Source organism: Trichosurus vulpecula, chromosome 3, assembly GCF_011100635.1.
Source record: "Trichosurus vulpecula isolate mTriVul1 chromosome 3, mTriVul1.pri, whole genome shotgun sequence".
NCBI classification, from domain to species: domain Eukaryota; kingdom Metazoa; phylum Chordata; class Mammalia; order Diprotodontia; family Phalangeridae; genus Trichosurus; species Trichosurus vulpecula.
The window spans coordinates 21617739-21637484 of record NC_050575.1 but is presented as its reverse complement, the minus strand read 5'-3'; the positions used below and the strand labels follow the sequence as shown (position 1 = coordinate 21637484).

General features: G+C 43.0%; 1 protein-coding gene across 1 annotated transcript in view; it reads right to left on the bottom strand.

Annotated features, from left to right (window-relative positions):
* ADSS1 (adenylosuccinate synthase 1) overlaps positions 1–19222 on the bottom strand; it is an 81974-nt gene extending 62752 nt beyond the window's left edge. Inside the window, exon 1 of the mRNA XM_036750897.1 lies at positions 18946–19222. Within this exon, the coding sequence (XP_036606792.1) occupies positions 18946–19137 (192 nt within the window). The 5' untranslated portion in view covers positions 19138–19222. The remainder of the gene's footprint in view (positions 1–18945) is intronic.
* Positions 19223–19746: the final 524 nt, after the last annotated feature.

Below are 19746 nucleotides of genomic sequence, written 5' to 3'. Positions count from 1 at the left end.
TTTGTTTCACCAGTAATTAGCACAGTGACTGGTACATTAATTAACCGGTGCTTAATATGGTTTATTGACTGACTGACTGATTGACTCTTGCCAAGCACAGAGACACAGTTGCTAAAGACAACACCAGTTCGATATATACACCTTTCTAAAGAAGAGAAGAATGGAAGATTATAAGCAGCCATTCTTCACAAAATAGCAAAATATGCTAAGAGAAGAAAATGAATCTGGTCAATGCTTGGCCTAATACCTGACTAAGACAGATCATCCCGAAAGCATTTCTAGATGAACCTGTAAGGAAAATAAATAGACAAAAAATGAAACAGATCTATGAAGGTTTCTAAAATGACATATTTTCTTCATCAGTGTCAATGGAACTTTACAATGAATATTTGGATTGACCATTTCAGTCCCTATTGTGCTATGCAGAGAAGTTGAAATGAACTTTAAAGTTATAAAGAGCAGCTGGCCCATAACAAGTAGCATATACAGAGAATCCATCTATTGTCAAGGTAGCAGTATTTTCAAAGCATTGAATGTCTATTCTCAAGATATCTGAAAGAGGATAAGATAGCAAATGATGGTAAGCTCCTCCAGATGTTAGTGTCTAGATGATATAGCATTGATTGCATCAACCCACCAGAATAATATGGAATCACCTCAGTGAGATTCATGACTATTCAAAAGAGGTTGGCCATATTGGCCATTCTGTATGACTAATGTTGAAATACACTTCTTCTGAGTGGAATGTTTCATTTGCTGGTGGCTAAAAATTACTATATTAAATGTGAAAGTGCTTTGTAAATCTTAAAGCTCTAAATAAATATTAGCTATCATTGCTAATGACTTATTTAAGAGAAGTTATAATTGGAGGCTATATATTGCAAAGTGATGTGTCAAAACAAAATATAACAATAAAAAAGAGACAAGACAAATAATCTACATAGGAAAAACTGGAGAGATGAAGATATCCATTGTTCAGACTATGTCATGCAGTTGGGATTAAGTGAATCTATCAGTGCATATCTCTTAGGCAGTCACTATGGATAAACAATAAGGCTTCCATGGTATCTTTGCTGATTCCCCCAGCTGTTAGGACTCTGTCTTTCTTCAAGCATTCCCAGAACAAACACAGTATCAGAGCTATCCTCTATCCTCCTAACTCCCTAACCTTTCACCACGTAGGCATGTTTTATTCCCCCCGTAAAATATAAGTTTCTTGGGAACTTTTCCTTTTTGTTTTGTTGGTGCTTAATAAATATTTAATGAATTGAATTGAAATGAAATGAGCTAAATCCAAACTTGAACAGAGAGGAAAGAGAGTGTTGGAGATTCTGTCTGGGAAACTGCCTAGCACTTTCAGGAATTCTAAGCTGCTTTTTGATGCAAGAACCTACTTTTTAACCTTAAATGTACCCTGGTGATGCTTTGTGGCTATAAATCCTAAAACACTACAATCTCTGAAAAATCAAAACTTCAGGTGATGCCAGGGTAAAGGAGAATGCTGTGCACAGCAAGCATCAGTAGAGGGCAGCATATGACTCACACTCAAGAAGTGGCATAGAGGTCAGGAAACAACAAACACAAGATAGTGAAAGGACTTTAGGTTAATCATATGTTGAAAATGAGGGATAGCCTAGGCTGTGCTGATTCCCATGTAATGTTAAAAAGACAGTCTTTAACGTGCTGGATTGATCCTCTTTGGCAGTGCTTTTCAAAGTGTGGTCTAGGGACCCCTGCGGGGTCCTATGACCTTCTCAAGGTGAAGCTATTTTCATACTACTACTAAGATATTTCAACTTCTGATAGAGCCCATTTTGATAGATATTACCCACATAAACAAAAGCTCTTAAGTTCTAAGGACTTTTAGAAACCTCTAATTATAATTCTTCCCTCTTAAGCTTACAGAGCTCCTGAACTTTCAACCCGGGATGCCCCAGGGTAGACATCACTTGATCCCCAAGAGAAAAGTATGTATCAGAATTTCCTTATGAAGCTCATAAAGGATCAACCCAGTGCTTAGAGCATGGGTTCATTTTTTTCTGTGGAAGAATTAGGTTTATCGTTTTTCAGATTTACTCTGGCTCCAAACTGAGCCTGCTCTTGACTATAGATTTTTTTCCTGACTCAAATCTCTGATACATTAATATCTACTAATATGGGGATAGAGGGGAGATGGAGAGGGGGCATCTTCTCAGGAAAGAGGAGAGCTTTAGGAGAACTTAGGACAACTGATTGACTGACAGCCCCATAAGGGAGATAGGGAAGAGATTAGTATGGGTTACCATGGAATTCCAGAGATTTATAGCTAAAGACAGCAGAACCACAGGGTGTTCCTAAGAGAAGCAGAGGAGAGGTGCTGCATGCAGAGATCTGGACTTGGTTCCCTAAAGGAGAAGAAGCCTGGGCAAAACTGAGGTTCCTGCAATGGACTTGTGGGAAATCATGTGGCCCCAGGAGAACAGGAGCCATGTAACCCTAGAGATGGCAATGGCTAAAGATGGCAGTAGAACCACACGGCGTTCCTGTGCCAGGCCAAGCTGGGAGCTACAGGAACATGAGACCATAGGAGAACACTGACAGTGACAGATTGATGGAAGAATTCTGAGACCAAGAAGGAGCTGGAGCCAAGGAGCAGCAAGGGGCAGTCATGATCTAGAGAGGTCAACCTCAACTTTGCTTTTCACTAGTACTTACTAATTATTTGAATGCTGCACGTCCAGGGGACAGCGTTGATTCCTCATAATCCCAAGTGCTTTCTGCTTTGGAGAGTTGACCCAACCAGGGTAATACTTTAAGGTTGAAATATTGTATCAAGGAAGGTTCGGCTCATCAAAAGAAAGGGTCATTTGATACTATAGCAAACCTTAAGGAGTGGGTGTGGGAAGGACTGGGGCTCAACCATGGTAGTACTAGAAGTCTGGAGATGACCATATAAGAGTCAGTGCTCACTAGAGAGAGGGGTTAACTTTTTATGGACCCCAGTTCTTTTCCGCTATTGGAGAGAGGGAGAACTTTCAACCCTGGTGTATGTAGTCTCAGAGATGGGGGCTCACCATAGAGGGAAAGAAAGTTCTTTACTTGTTTCTAGGCTTGGGGTGTATATGAATATTTTCTGTTTTATTCTTTATATTGGGCAAAATAGAGCCTGTCTTATATTCATGTGTTGTTGACCTGAACACTTTCATAGAGGCTGAGTCCTTTACCTTTTCCGTACAGACCTATCTATGCATGGAATGAATTCTGACGCTCCCTAGAGAAACGCTGAGTAAGCACGCCCTCCAAAGAAAATGATTTGTGAGAAGAACCCCCTCCCCCATCTTGAACCCAGTCTGTATAAGCCAGCAGCTGTGGTTTTGGGCCACGGATTATATTCTTACTGGCATGAGTGCCTTGCCCTGTCCCTGGCCCAGCCACAGCAGCTAGCTTTAGCCTGGGGATGGGGTGAGGATGGGTGCCCCTAAAGCATAGTCTGTTTTCTGGGCTGCGCAGACTGACCAGGAGAGGTTTGTTCTGAGAGAGGATCAAGAAAATCAGGCCTGAGATTTGCACCTGAGTAGGGTAGCAGTAGCAGTAACTCCAGTAACCTGACCCCTGACCTTCTCCTTCTGTATTTATAATCCTGGGTCACCTCACACTCTGTCCAACAAGACAGGACTGGCTCTCAAAATAGCTGTCAGTGTCTCCCCTCAATCACCCAGACAGGTCAAACCCCAACTAGCTCTGGCTGAGGGAAAAGCCAGGTGGGTGGTGAATCAAGCCCTGTAGGAGATGGCCCGGAAACTTCAGAAGGACAGAGAAGAGGCAGCCTGCTAGGGTTTGGAGGCAAAGAACACACAGCTCTCCCAGGAAGCTCTCTCAAATTCAGGGGAAAAGTCAGGATTATCCTCATACACTGCCCCAAAGAGAGTGACCTTTCAACTCAGTCAGGCCAAAAAAACCTGACTCAGCCCCTGTCCAAGGGAAGAAAGAACGCTTGGGGGGTAGTTATTATTTTAAGTACTTGGATGGTTATCCTATGGAAGATCCTGTTGGATTGATGGATTATTTTGTTCTGCTTGATCTTAGAAGGCAGATTTAGGAGCAACAGAAGTTGCCAAGGCAAATTTTTGTTCAATTCAAAGAAATATTAACTAATAAATATGTCATATAATATATAATAATATTATAATGAATATTAACTAATAACACTAGTGAGAACTATGCCAAAATTGAATGGTCTATTTTGTGAAACTATTAGCATTTCTCATTGAAGAAGAATCCTTTTCTCTTTGCATGGAGGCTGGATAGGTAAAGTCAGATAATCTAAGAGTAGAAAGGGATCTTTTTTCTTTTTTGCAGGGGGAAAGGCAGGGCAATTGTGGTTAAGTGACTTGCTCAAAGTCACACAGCTAGTAAATGTGTCAAGTGTCTGAGGTTGGATTTGAACTCAGGTACTCCTGACTCCAGGGCGGGCGCTCTACTCACTGTACCACTTAGCTGCCCTGGAAAAGGGATCTTAAAAGCCACAGGTTTGTATTACTCACATGCATTCATCCTGACCATGACCAAGAATTCCTTCTATAACACTGTTCACCAGTGGTCGGTATATGTGTTTTTGTTTTTTCTATCATGCTGTGTTCCCAGGGGCAAGGAAAGGCTGGGATAAAACAAAATGCCATGTAATCCTCAACTCACTTCAATTTGGGTTTGGATAGTTAGACGCACGCACACCTTTCTGTACCAGCTACACCCCTCTTGGCGCCACCCTGCTCAGGTGCTAGCAAGGGAGAGAAGGCCAGGGTCACACAGAGAATTGAGAACTGACTTTATACTGAAAGTGTATGGGGAGATGGAGGGGAAAGAGATGGAAAAAGAATAGAAATCAAAGAGGGAAAAATGAAGTTTTAGGAGAGTAGAGAGAAAACAGAGGGAATGAACAGAAAGGGGAAAGAGCAGAGAAAGGAAGAAAATAAAGAGGAAAGAATAGAGGGGAGGAGAAAAGGAATGGGAGAGAGAGGATGAAGAAAAAAGAGAGAGAGAATATGGAGAAAAGGGAAGAAGCAGGAGAAAGAAGGAGCCAGAGAGGATTATGGTAATTCTATAATTAGAAGGAAGTATGGTAGTGGATATAGAAAAGGGTGGGAAATAGAACAGAATGCCCGCTGGGTCTTGAGTCAAGGGACACGATCTCAAGCCCTCTGATGCTTTCTGCCTGTGTGACTGTTGGCAACTCATTTAAACTCTCTGGGCCTCAGTTTCTTTTTTATAAAATGAGGAGGTCTCTGTAGTCCTGTTCGTCTCTAGATTTATGGCCTTATAATAATAATATTTCCCTCTTCCATAGTGCTTTAAGGTTTACAAAATGTTTCCTCACAATAATTGTATTACGATTATTATTATAATAAGTATATTACCTAATATATTATCATTATGATTTATTATTACTCCTATTTTATTGAGGAGAAAACAGACTCAAAATGGTACAATGACTTGCCCATAGTCACACAGAAAGGGTCTTCCTGAATCCCAGGAGAGCACTCCTGTTCTATCACCTGGCACAATATAATGGGGAAAAAACCCTGCCTAGAAAGCAGGAGACTTGGTTCCAGTTCGAGCCATGCTGCTTAATAGCTATATAACCTTGAGTAAGATAATCTTTCAGATCCTGAAAGTCTAAGTTCTGTGTTAAAAGGTCTCTTACAGCTTTGTCATTGTATGCGCTAAGGTTCTTCCTTTAATAATTCTGTGTCATTGCAGGACTTAAAACCTAGGAGGAATCTCAGAGGTCAACTAATCCAACACATAAATGAAGCATGGATCCCCTCTAAAACAGCCCCAGTGAGTGGACCTTGGCCTCTATTAGAGACTTTTATTGTTAAGAAACTCATCACTTACTGAGACAGCCATTCCACTTTTTAAATATTTATTTTCTCACATTTTACCCGTTGCTCCTAATTCTGCCTCCCAAAACCAAGCAAAACAAATACAATCCTTCTTTCACATAACAGCCTTATAAATATGTGTAGAGACATAGACCATTTTCTTCCACCTCACCCCAAAACTCTCTTCTATGCATTAAATAATCCTAGTTCCTTCAAATGTTCCTTAAATGACATGGCATTTGGTTCCTTCTCCTAGAAAAAAGACTTTGTCTATGTCACTTCCAAATTGTGGTACCCCAAAAGGAACACTGACCATAGCAAAATATAGGGAAACTGTCACCTCCTCTCCTCTGGGCATGCCATTATATCTCTATTAATTCAACCTAATTGGCATTTTTCACTGCCGTGTCATGCTGTTGACTCACTAAAACCCGCACTCCCTGGGATAGCATGCCTTTTTCCTCTGGATTATTGTTTAGCTGAACCTCCCCAATCTAGTTTTATGTAATTAATTTTTTGAACCCAAGTGTAGGACTTTACATTTATCTCTATAAAATTTCATTTCTTAAATTCAGCCCATCATCCTAAGCCCAGCTTAAAACCCACCTTCTTTAGGAAGCATTTTCCCAGCCTCTCAATTCTAGTGCCTTCTCTCTGTTATTTATTATTATCTGATTTTCTCTTTTTATTATATATGTGTGGGTATAGCTCATTTATACTTAGCTTCTGTTTGTTGTCTTCCTCCATCAGACTGTGAGCAGGGCAGGGACTGGCTTTTGCCTTTCTTTTTATCCCAAGAACTTAGCACAGTGCTGGCATATAGTAAATGCCTAATAAATGTTTATTGACTGACTGACAAGCCTGATGTTATGTATCTTTCTCAGCTTTGTTTTACTTGATGTGATCAACATGTCTTCATCCAAGTCTTTGATTAAAATATTGACTGAGTACACATAAGGCCACTATTCAAGTGGTAATCTATTAAAGATCTTCCAGTTAATTAATTGGAATTACTTCAAGGCATTCACGAATTTATTAATCACTACTTTCAAAGTCCAGGCAACTGGCTCCAAATCCATTTATATCAGATAGCCTACATCTTTTCATTTTGTCCACAAGGATATTTTAAGAGACTGCCAGATTCCTCACCAAAATCCAGTTATTTGATTTTAATAGTTGACTAGTCTACTAACCCTAGCCAAAAAAAATGACATTTGTCTGTCAGGATTTTTTTTCCCCAGGCAATCTATGCTGGCTCAGAGTAATCACCATTTTCCATTTTAAATGCTCACAAACCATACCTTGAGTAATTTGTTCAGAATGTTGCCAGGAATTAAATCAGGCTGACTGCCTAGGACACAAATCTAAAGAATTTATTTTTCATTTTTGAAATGCATAACATGGCATTTGCCTATTTCCATTCTCATAGCAGCTCTCCCATTTACTACAGATTTTCACAGATCCCCAACACTGGCTCAGCATTCACAGCTGCCCTTTCCAACAACTTGAGATGCAGTTTCTATAGGTCTGAAGCAATTGAGGACGGCTAGGGCATCTCTGAACCACCTCCCTCACTTATCTTGGGTTTCGTTTCCTTGGTAATCATTTCCCCCCCTTACTTCTGAGTCTGAAAGTCATTCTATTTATCAGAGAAATATTTTAAAGCCTCCTAAAGATTGAGAAGGGGACAATGGAGGATGAAATGGATAGATATCATGTCACGGAAGCAACAAACATGAGCTTGGACAGACTTTGGGAGAGAGTGGAGGATGGAAGGGCCTGGAGTACTGTGGATCATGGGGTCATGAAGAATAGGACATGATTGAACAATTGAACAATAGGAATATTATAGATGTGCTCTGCTTTTATAGACAGTATCCAATATTTGCCCTTGCTTGTATCTCCCAGACATGTTTTTTTCCTTTAATGAAACCCATTTATCTAAACAACAACGACAAAAATCACATGTGGAACTCTCCTCTTTTTCAGGCTAAGCATACTCAGTTTTTTCAGCTGATGCTTACTTGGCAGAGCTTTCAGGCCTTTTGGTTACCTTCCTCTGAATAGGCTGCAGTTGATCACCATAGCATGTGTCATTTGGGTCACGGCCCCTGAGTGTCTGAAAGTCTAAATTCAATATTAAAGTATAGCTTGGACATTCAATGTACTAAGGTCCTGCCTTTAATGATTCTGTGTCATTGTAGACCTAGATAGAATTTTGAGGAGGTCTCCTACTAAATTGTTCTGGCTCATAACCCCAATCAGAGAAACCTTAGGAATGCCTATATTTGACTCACTTTTGTCTCTCCTACAGGGCCCTCACATCCCCATGCAAGCACTCAGGCTAACGATGCGTATATATGACGGGTTCAATTTAGCCTGACAAAGAAATATAGAGTGGACTTATAGCCATTTGACCATCAGAAAAATTCTCCTCCACCTTCCACAGGGTTCTATATAGTCTTTCCAACATACAGGATTAGATTTTGTGGCTCAGGGTTGCTAGAATCTACCTCATTCCTGGGAGCCACCAAGACCATATAACTCAGAGTACCATGAAAAAGGATAGCTCCATGCATTTGTTTGCCTGCTGTGCTGATCCCTCTAGCACTAGCACCTTCCATCATGCCTCTGCAGTTGTCATTCTTCAGTGCATGGGGTTCTCTGGTTCTCTGATAGACCTTTAGCAAAGACATGGTCCTTAGTTTGACTTTCTCCCACAATTCTCCCTTTGCTCTGTCTCCATTGGGCATTGGTTCTTCAGTGTACATAATTTTCTTTCTAGAGCCTCTGTATGGTTTGATTTGTCTGTCTCTTTCCAGTAATGTCTGTATATTCTCTCTTATATCTGAAAACAGCCCTAGGAGTTCCCTGCAGATACAGGGGAAGAAGTTTACCTGAACTAGCGGAGGGGGGCTTATCCTCATGCCTTATGCCCAATGCCCTTCCTAAAACATAATGCTCAAAAAGAAATATAATCCTCCCACTAATGTCTGACCTCATTTTATAGAGGACGATGATGAAGATGACAATTCACATTTCTACGTTGCCTTAAGGCAATGAAATTGGTACAACTTTTTATAAAAATAATTTCATACATGAATACACTGAGGCCCAGAGAGAAATCACGAAATCTCAGAGTTGGAAGGGACTCCCACTTAGTGCCACCTAATCCGCACGTGAACAAAACCCAGCTATGTCACCCCAAAATTGGCAATCCAGCCAGTAGCAGTCAATCCTTCTTTGATTCGTCTCTTTTCCCTGAAACACCTAGCCCATCCATTTTAGATGTCCTTACTGTTCCTCCCCATGTACCTTACCTCCTAGCAGGAATCTTATAGACATGTGCTATGCTTTTAGTTTCAATGTCAAATATTTGCCCTTGCTTGTATCTCCCAGACATCTTTTTCTTTAAAGAAACCCATTTATCCAAATTGGCAGTAAAATAAAAATAGGAGAAAACATAGATAAGAGAATATCTACCCGACAGTACAGAGTGAAGGAGCTCTCCCCGCTGGGAGTAAGGTAACTCAGTTCAAGCAAGAGAACCCTGCCTCTTACCCAGAGAAAAATCCAAGCTGATTAGTGAGCTCTCTATGCATCCATATCAATCTCTTTAGACAATTAGTCCTTTTTCTTCCTCATTGTAACCTTTTCTCTTCATGTCTTCTGGTAGCTATGTGACACAGTGGAAAGTGTTCAGGACTTAAAACTAGGAAGACCTGGGTTCAAATCCTGCCTCTGATACTTATTAGCTGTGTGATGCTGGGCAAGTCACTTAACCTTGTTGAGCCCCGGTTTTATCATCTGTAAAATGGGGGTATTAATAGCTTACTTCATAGGGTTGCTATGAGGATCAGATGAGGTATCATATAAAGTAGCCTGCAAATCTTAAAGTCCTATATAAGTGCTAGCTATTATCATACCTCCTGTATTGACCTCCCCTGTAGAATTTTTGACCAGAGGATCTTACCCTGTCTCTGTACCCTTTGAAGTTGACTCTTTAAAAATTTAGGGTACATGTCAGACTATCCCTAGCTTTCCTCTTCCTTCTAAAGAAGAATTGTCACTCCCCACCAAAGTCCCCATCATTGCAACCCCAGGAAGTAGTTTTTCCTTATTGATGAGAATCTAGAATTTAATTTCCTCTCACTGGTCCCTTCCCCTTTTAAATCATTAGAATGAATCAAGAAACTGGCAGCTCTACTTTGACAGAGACAGATATCTAGATTGAAGTCGTTTAGAGCAGAGAGATAGTTGAGAATAATGGATAAAGAGCCATCATCAGAGCCAGGAACATCTTAGTTAAACTCCTGCCTTTGACATTCAATGACTTTATAAGCCTGGGCAAGTCATCTAATCTTCAGACATGCATCGATAGAGGGAATTCTTTTATTCTCATGTTCCCTTTAATAATAATAAAATTACAGGTCTGGTCCCTATCCCTGTCACTAATGTATCATGCCTTCATGCTATTCATCTGAGCCCTTCTAAAAACCCTTATCTATTTCCTCCTTCTGTCCAAGTGGTCTGTAGTATCTTCCCACAAAAATATTGTTTCTATTTTTTCCTTCATTGACCTTCATCCAAATGGTTTTCATATGCTTCCTTCCTCTGATTCTTGGTTTTCTTCACATTAGTCTATTTATCTATCATCTACCTACCTATCTACCTACCTACCTTAGTATATAATTATAGTATATGTATATCTACAAATTTGTATATGTGTGTATGTATATATATGTAATAATAATAATTCTCTATCTTCTCTTTTGCCGATCCTATTTCTTTTGAATAAGGCATACCCTTCCAGAGCCATATTTTAGTCATAGGACTCCTCCCGGTCTATCTCAGTGAGACAAGAGACGGGAAAGAGACTTCCCCCTGGTTACATGGAAATTCAGTAGCAAAGCTGGGACTGGGACCCCATTCTCCTGATTCTCAGACCAGGGCTTTTCCCTCAGCCTAGACTCACTATTCCATCAGCCACTTGGAGCAGGAAAGGGCTGCCAGATAGGATTCTACACCCCCTGGCCCTGTTCCTGCTAATTTCTGCAAGGCCCAGGGACTGGATTCCCAAACCCGCTGCCCAGTCCTCTCAATCCACTGGTCAGCTCCTCTCACTAAAAAACTCCATGGCTTTCACAACTGCTTTCTGATGGTTTCCAGACAGGCCTCCATATGCTTTCATCTCTAACACCTCTCCTCCTATTGTATACAAGTCTAATTCACACCCAAGACCTGACCTGATACATTAAGGTTTTAGATGTTACTTATGCATGCGCTGAATGACCATGCACACTGAAAGCTAATTTTCTTCTAGGTTTGGACGCAGAATTAGGAGTATACTTTGTAAAGTGCTTTTATCTTTTCCAATCTAGCAGCAGAGGGCAGTAGAACGAATGCACCCCATTGTGCCTTAAATATGGTAGGCATCTAATGATGCAGAATTGTTTTATCTTGAGCAAATTACTTCCCCTCTCTGAGACTCAGTTTCCTCCTGTGTAAAATGAGGATGATGATAATTATATTGCCTGCCTTATAAGGTTATGGTGGGAAAAGCATTTTGTAAATAATTTTTTGATTTGTCTTTTTTTTTTCGGTAGTTTGGGGATTCCATCAATATGAAGAACTCCCCATTCCATGTAGATCCACAACTGGGCTGTCAATCATAGCTTCAGAGAGCTGTCTGAGGTCCTTTGAAGTTAAATGACTAGTTCTCTGTCATGCCACCAGGACTTGAACCCAGGTCTTCCTGACACCAAGGCCAGGGCCGGAGATCCCCTATCCCAGCAGTTCCCTGACATTTTGGTCTCAAGACCCTTTTAGGTGCTTAAAAATTATTGGGGACCCCCTTCCCTCACAATGAGCTTTTATGTATGTGGGTTGTAGCTATCAAAATGTGCCGTGTCAGAAAGGAACACATCTTAGAATTCTTCTGAACATAGTGTTGACCTCGAGGACCCTCTTGGAAGAGTCTTGGGACCACACTTTTGAAAACTGCTCCAGTACATTATGTCACCTTTCTTGTAGATGTTAAAATGTTATTATGGTTGTTGCTACTGTTTTATTGCTATTAGTCTCAGCTCTGAAAGTTACTTCTCATATTTTCTGCCTTGTGTATTATCCAAGGATAATTTTTAAAGCCCATGCTATTTCAAGAGTATTTTTTAATGACTCTGAAGTCCTTGGGCAGGAAACAGAAGGATTTGGGACTTCAATGTTATTATCTCTCCTCCCAGCTCTAGGTGGGGACTCGGGAGGAGGGAGGAGGATGTGGGGACAGAACAAGGCAATAAACATTTATTAGGCACTTACTATGTGCCAGGCACTTTGCTAAGGGCCGAGAATACAGAGAAAGGCAGTCCGTGCTGTCAGGGCACATGCATCCTAATGGAGGAGACAGCATGCAAACAACTATATACATACAAGATATATTTGTGTAAATGCAAGGTCATCTCAGAGGGAAGGAAGTGGGAGGAGGTAGTGAGGGTGGGGGAGGGAGTGAAGAGCTTGGACGGGGAAAGGGTTCTTGCAGAAGGTGGGATTTTTAACAGATTCTGGACAGAAACCAAGGAAGCCAGGAGGCAGAGATAAAGAGAGAAAACATTCCAGGCATGGGGGGCAGGAATGAAAAGCCATGGATGGAGCTAGCAAAAGGCAGCCACCTAAGTGATATAGTGGAGGATAGATAGCTGGGCCTAGAGTCAGGAAGATCTGAATTAAAATCCAGCCTCAGACACTTACTGGCTGTGTGACCCTGGGTAAGTCACTAAACCTCTGTATGCCTTAGTTTCTTTGATTGTAAAATAGGGATGATAACATTTCATTCCCTTCTCTGTCCCCCATGAAGTCTAGAGATGCTTTGGTGAGAGTGAGGAATGGCAAGGAGGCCAGTGTCCCTAGATCATAGAGTGATCTAGAGAGGAATGAAGTGTTAAACATTTGTAAAAGTAGGAAGGTACCAGATTGTGAAGGCTTTCAAAGCTCAAAAGGATTTTGCATTTGATCCTGGTAGCTCTAGGGAGCACAGGAGTTTATTAGGTAGGGCAGTGACCGGGTCAGATCTGTTCTTTAGGAAGACCGTTTTGGTAGCCGAGTGAAGGATGGACTGGACAGGGGAGCGACCTGAGTCAGAGACCAACCAGCATGCTATTGCAGATAGCTTGGAAGAGTACTGAGAAAAGGCCATTAGACATGACAGTGGAGACATGACTGGTGACTTTGGAAAGAGCAATTTTAATTGAATGATGGATGAGGTCGGAAGTCACACCGAAGTGAGTATAGAAAGCAATGAGAGGACAGGAAGTGGAGGCACTTATAGGAGTTTAGTCATGAAAGGAAGGAACAATATAGGATGACAGCTAGTGAGAGGGTGAAGAGTTTTTTTAAGGATAGAAGAGATGTTTGTAGGCATTTGAAAATAGCTAGTAGAGGATGAGAGATTAATGATTATTAAGAGGGGATGACAGAGGGAATCTGCTGGAGAAGATGGGAAGGAATGGGGGGACCAAGGGTGCATGGAGATGGTTCTTGGCAATGGGAAAAGGGTCAAGTCTTCATATGAAAAGGAGTGAAGGAAGAGATAATAGGGGAAGACATATGAGTGATGTGAGATAATGAGGAGAGAGGAAGAGAAAACTCCTGGTGAGTGGCTTTAATTTTTTTTGGTGAAATATGAGGAAAGGTTCCTGGTGGAGAAGGTGAAGACAAGGTCTACCATGTGAGGTATGAGGAAGGAGGGATGAAAAGATCTGGAATAGCTGCTGTGGTGAGTAGATTAGTGACTCAATTAGGGAGGTGTGTGAAATTATATGATATACATTTTCAGTGGACGCACTCAGCATGGTTTTGTGACTTTTCTCCAGCTCTGTTCAGCAGCATGGGAATAGGAGTGAATGCAGTGAATGGTGGTAGTCATACAAAGCTGAGGCCTGGTAGGTTGAGATTGGTGATAGGAGAAAGGGGGAAAGGTACTCGAGTGTACAGTGGACTTAGTCACCAAAGAGTCAAGATAGGAAATCGAAGAAAAGGTAACCAGTACAGGGAGGATGGCTTGGGAAGGAACTGGGGATAGAGGGACTGAAGGCCACAATGAAGACAAAGAATATGATTGAGCAAAGGGAAAGATAGATCAGATAATGGAATTTTATGGTTCATTAAGTAGAATACGTGTGGGTGATGGCAAGATCAAGAGTATGACCATCCCTGTGTGTGGCTGAGATAGGGCGAAGATCATGGAAAATAAGAACATTGAAGAACGGGGAAACTAGGGTGTTAGATGGAGTATTAATGTGCATATTGAAGTGCCCTAATATGAGGGCAGGAAATGAGGTGGAGAGAAAGACTGTGATCCAATCACTGAACTCATTGAAGAAGGAAGGAGAATGTCCTGTGGTTGATAAATAATACCTACCAGAAGCTTGATAAGTATGGATTGAATGAACCTCAAATGAGAGGTTATTGAATGATGGTGTTAGGACAGTCTGGAAGTAGCAATGGGGATCCAGGAGTATTATGACTCTGGTACCATGACTATACCTTCATGTGGCATGAGTGAAAGTTCAACTGATACTATAAAGGGTGGCCAGAGAGGCTGTGTCCTCCGGAGGGAGCCAGGTCCCAGTGAGAGCAAGAAGATGGAAGGAGTAAGAAAGGAAAAGGCTTAAGATGAAAGCAAATTTGTTACCTATGGAACTGGCATTCCAGAGAGCACAGTGGAAGGATCTGGAGTGGGACATTTCAGGGGGTGTGGGGAGGGTGTTAAGGGGTATGGGGAAGGGGGTTTGTACAGAGTTAAGAATGATGGGGGGGTGGTAGTGGAGGAAGTATGACAGGATGAGTGTATGCTACCCTTTGAGGAGTGAGTCCCACTGGCTGCAGAGATGATATTGGAGAATGGAGTTTTGTTTTCAGAACCATGGTTTCTAATATTGGCCCAAATATTCTAATATTTGACTCCTGCCAAAGGATGAATCGCATAAGAACTGGGAAGAAAGTTTGACAGGATATTCCTGAGATTTGATCAAGAGATTTCTAAATGGGGGAAGAAGGGGAGATATGAGATAACTGTAGTATAGCCCAAAGAACACCAGGATCAAGAAACACTGGGTTCAAATCCTAGTTGCTACCTGCCAACCACGTAAATTTGGGCAAGTCACTTTCTCTGGGTCTCAGTTTCTTCATCTATGAAATGGAGATAATACTAGGTATGCTAGCTACCTCACAGGAGTGTTTTAGGGAAGGTACTTTGTAAATCTTAGAGTGCTGTAGAAATGTGAGTTGTTATTGCTCCAGTGAGCACAGGGTGGTAACAAACTGAACTTGAGATCTTAAGAAGAAGAAACAGCTGTGTTACTTCGGGTAAATCTTTTCCTCTCTCGGAAAGCATGCCAGAGTAGGAGTCAGGAAGACCTCAGTCTGAATCCTGTAGTAGTCCAGAAACTGGCGACACCAGGAAATCATTTGCTCTCTCTCAGACTCAGTTTCTTTATCTGTAAAATGGAGTTAATCAGAGTGCCTACCATGCAGGGTTGTTGTGATGATCAGATGAGATAATATATGTATAGTACGTTGAAAACCTTAAATTGCTATGTATGTTATACAATTACCATTATTCAATATTCTAGGGCCCCTTCAACGTCTGACATCCTATGATTTTAAAATTCTGTGAATCACAGGTTTGGTGGAATGGAATATAAGATTAAAATCCAAATGAAAAGTTTGTCTTGGGTGAAGGAGTAATCAGAATACACAGTCTTGGGGCAGGGGGAGAGGAGAGATGGGGAGAAAATTTGGAACTCAAAATCTTGCGGAAGTGAATGTTAAAAACTAAAAATTAATTAATTAGTTAATTAAAAAGGAAAGAAAATACTCATAGCAAAAAAAAAAAGTTTGTCTTGCCAGAAGAAGCAAGGGGTGTGTGTGTGTGTGTGTGTGTGTGTGTGTGTGTGTGTGTGTGTGCGCGTAGAGGAGAAGTAGGCACATAGAGCTACACGGGGAAGATAAGATGTTGTATTTCTCTTTGTGTCCTTTATAGTGGGGGGTACCATGCCCTGTTCATGCCACTTCCCTACCCCAAAATTTTCAGTGGCTCCCTATTGTTGTTTAATTATTTCAGTCATTTCTGACTCTTCATGACCCCCATTGGGGTCTTCTTGGCAAAGATACTGGAGTGGTTTGTCATTTCCTTCCCTAGCTCATTTTACAGATGAGAAAACTGAGGCAAACAGGGTTAAGTAAGTGTCTGAGGCCAGATTTGAACTCAGCAAGACGAGTCTTCCTGACTCCAGGCCGGGTGCACTATCTACTGTGCTGCCTAGGTGCTAGCTCCACATTGCCTATCAAATAAAGTATAAACTGGTATTCAGTGCCCTCCAATCTGTCTTGGATCCTATATAGCCAACCTTACCTCTCACACTACTCCCCTTCATGCTACACTCCCGTCAAACTAGACTGCTCTTCCTCTTTCGCATCTCTGTCTTGATTCAAACCATGCCTCATGGCTACCCTCTCCGTTACCATTACCTCATTAGATTGTAAGCTCCTCAAGGGCAGGGGCTATCTTTTGCCTTTTTTTTGTATCCCCAGGGCTTAGCACAGTGCCTGACAATAATAGGTATTTAATAAATTCTTATTGACTGACTGACTTCATCACTGAATGATACTACTCTTTCCTAATTGATTCGCTGCCTCATCTCTCTCTTCCCTCTCCAACCTTCTTACAATGGCCAAGGTGATATTCTTGAAGCATAGTCTGAACGAGTCATTCCCCTGCTCCAAAATGTTCAATGTCTCCCCATTGCCTCCAGGATCAAATACAAACTCCTTTGTTTGGCATTTAAATTCCTTCACACTCTGGCTCCAATACTGCTTTCTAGACTTTCCATAAGAGCACATTAATTCTCTTCACACATTCTACTTTCCAAACAAGCTGGCCCTACTCCAAACAGAATACTCCACCTCCAGTCTCTATGTCTCTGCTCTCCTCCACACCGGGAATGCATTCCTTTCTCACCTCCACCTCTCAGAAACTCTAACATCCTTCTCAAATCATTTCATCTCTTACATTAGCCTTTTTCCCATTCTCCCAGCTGTTGGTGCCTCCACCTACCAAATTACTTTGTGTTTTCTTTCTATCTATTTTATACAGGAAGCTGTGGTTTCAAGGACCATTTCTGATCCATATTGGTTGTGTGACCCTGGGCCAGTCACACAACCTCTTAGCACTCTAGGCAACTCCCACACTCTAAACTGCATCCACTTATTGGTAGGAGTGGCCACATCAGGCGGATTTCTGTGAAATCAATGCCTAGTCCATATCTCTATACATTTTGTATTTGCTTTTATTTCAATATGTTGTTTCGCTCCATATAATGTAAGCTCTTTGAGGCAGGGACAATTTATTTTTGCCATTTTATAACTATTGTCTAGCCTAGTAGCTAGAACATAGGAGGGGTTTAATAAATGCATGTTGATTGATTTGTTGAAATCTCTCTTGAGTTCCTGGAGGGCAGGAGCTGTCTTTCGCCTCTTTGTATCTCCAGTTGTTAGCACCAGTGCCTGCCACAGGTAGGTGCTTAATAAATGTTTATTGACTGACAGCTCCAGGCCCACTCAACTCAAATGCCACCAACTCCATGAAGTCAGCTCTGATGCCCCCAAGTGAGAGAAAGTGATAGCTCCTTTTTCAGATTTCTCATAGAATTCTGCCTTCATCACTTATCTTATGGGGTCATTCATTTAAAGCTGGAAGACATAGTTCTTTTGACTTCAAACCCCTCATTTTACACATGAGGAAACTAAGGAACAGAGAGATTAAATACCTCACTCTAGGGTCACCCACCATACTGAGACAGGATTTGAATTCAGATCTTCTTGACTCCAGACCCAATGCTTCATTCACTATACCACCTATTTATTTCACTTCCTTTGTATGATAGCTATTTTGTGGCGATAAGTGATTAGAGAGGAGAGTTTTGTCATATTCCCAAGCACTTAGCCCAAGGATGTGCTTAATATATGTTGCTGGAATTGCTGAAATATTCTATTTTAGAGATAAGGAAACTCAGGCACTGTAGCTTTAGAGCTAGTTCTTAAGAGTCACTTAATAAAACCTCCTTGTTTCAGATGAAGAAACTGAGGTGAGAGAGATTAAGTAATTTGCCCAAGTTTATACAGGTAAGGAACTGGAGCTAAGATTAAACCTAGGTCCTCTGACTCCAAATCGAGTGGGTGTAGAAGGAAGAGGAGGGAAGGCAGATACCTGACACTAGGCACTGTCCCAGCCCCCTCTCCTCCTCCACCTCCCCCCACCTCAGGATCTGGTGTCCACAGCTGAGTAGCTTCTGTGGCTTTTGTTTATTTATAGCTCAGCCTTGCACCCCACCCCCTCAGTCTTGTCCCTCTCCTTTACCCTCAAGGGAGGAGGAGACTATTTGGGACTAGAGCCACTCTTGGGGCTGGGGCAGTCCTGTAGGGCAACCTCCATCTCCAGTCCACCCCCACCCCCAGAGGATTGCCCTGAGAAAAGGGGTGGGGGACATTCCTCACCCAGTGGTTTTAGCTCTAAAATTCTATGAGGGGGGATGTCCAGGGGGAAGGCTCCATTCCCATAGGAATGGAGTAGGGAGAAGATAAGAGGAATCCTGGTGAAGGGAGGTGTGTGTGTGTATCTGTGTAGGCGGTGTCTCCTGGGATGGGAGTAGTTGATGTTTGAGGAAGGGGAGTGAAGGGGTTCCCAGGGGTCTCAAAGCCAGGAAAAGATTTGAAGGGGTTCTTGAGGAAGGACAGAGTCCCAAGTTCCAAGGCACGGGAGGGAGATAGGCACCCTTAAGAGCAGGGGATCCCGAGGGTCCCAAGGAGGGGGGATGGAGGTTCTGGAGGTCTCCGGGGGAGGGAGGTGGAGGCCCCGGGGAGGTTATGGGGTCCCAGGCGTTGGGATGGGGTTGGAAAGGGGCATGGGAATGGTCGGAGCCGAGGAGCTGGTCTCCAGTAGTTAGAGGCCATCGAGAGGAGTGCTGCCCCCCTGCCCCCGGTGTCTGGGGGAGGTCTCGGCCCCTCGAGCCCTGTGGCGTGCACGCACCTGGCAGCGGCAGATGACGTCGGCGTCGGTGGCCAGCAGGTCCACCACCTTGCCTTTGCCCTCGTCCCCCCACTGTGCGCCCAGCACCACGGTCACCCTGGAGCCCACGGCCCCTGTCTCCTGCTGCAGCCTCCCGCGCTTCACGCCCCCAGGGCCCGCTGGCCGCTCATTGGGGGCCCGGGTCCCGGACATCTTCCCGCTGGCTCCGCTGGGCTCCTCCGCTGAACTCTGCTCGGCCGCCGCTGCCTGGGTGCTGTCCGCGCGCCCCGAGGTCCCAGCGTCCCGACCATTAAATGGAGCCGGGGACTCCGGGAGGGGGCGGTGACGTCACGTCTGTAACCTCCCGGGCGGGGCGGGGTGGGGGGAGCCCTTTGGCAGGGCCAGGGCGCCCTGACTGGCAGGGCAGCGGGGGGCACTGAGGGTGGACAGCGGGCATCGCGGATCTGTGTGAAACTCCTCTCCCGGGCAGCCAAATGAATTGGAAAGGGAAGCTCGGCTCGAATCCTGACTTTCCTGCTGTGACCTTGGGCAAGTGTCTTGCTCCCTGCAGTCCGCATTTCGTCCTCAGTATGTAGAAGGGGTTGGAATAGACGGTCTACGGGTGCGCTCGGACTGGTGGGTTCCGCGAATCGCAGGCAGGGGGCTGATAAAGTAACTAAGCTCGGTTACTTACTACGTGTGTGACCTTGGGCAAGTCTCTTCTCTGGACCTGTTTTCTGCTCTGTAAAATGAGGGGGTTGATCTCCCAGGCTGCTTCCAGCTCTAACATTCCATAATCCTATGAACCTGTTCCCCACCAAG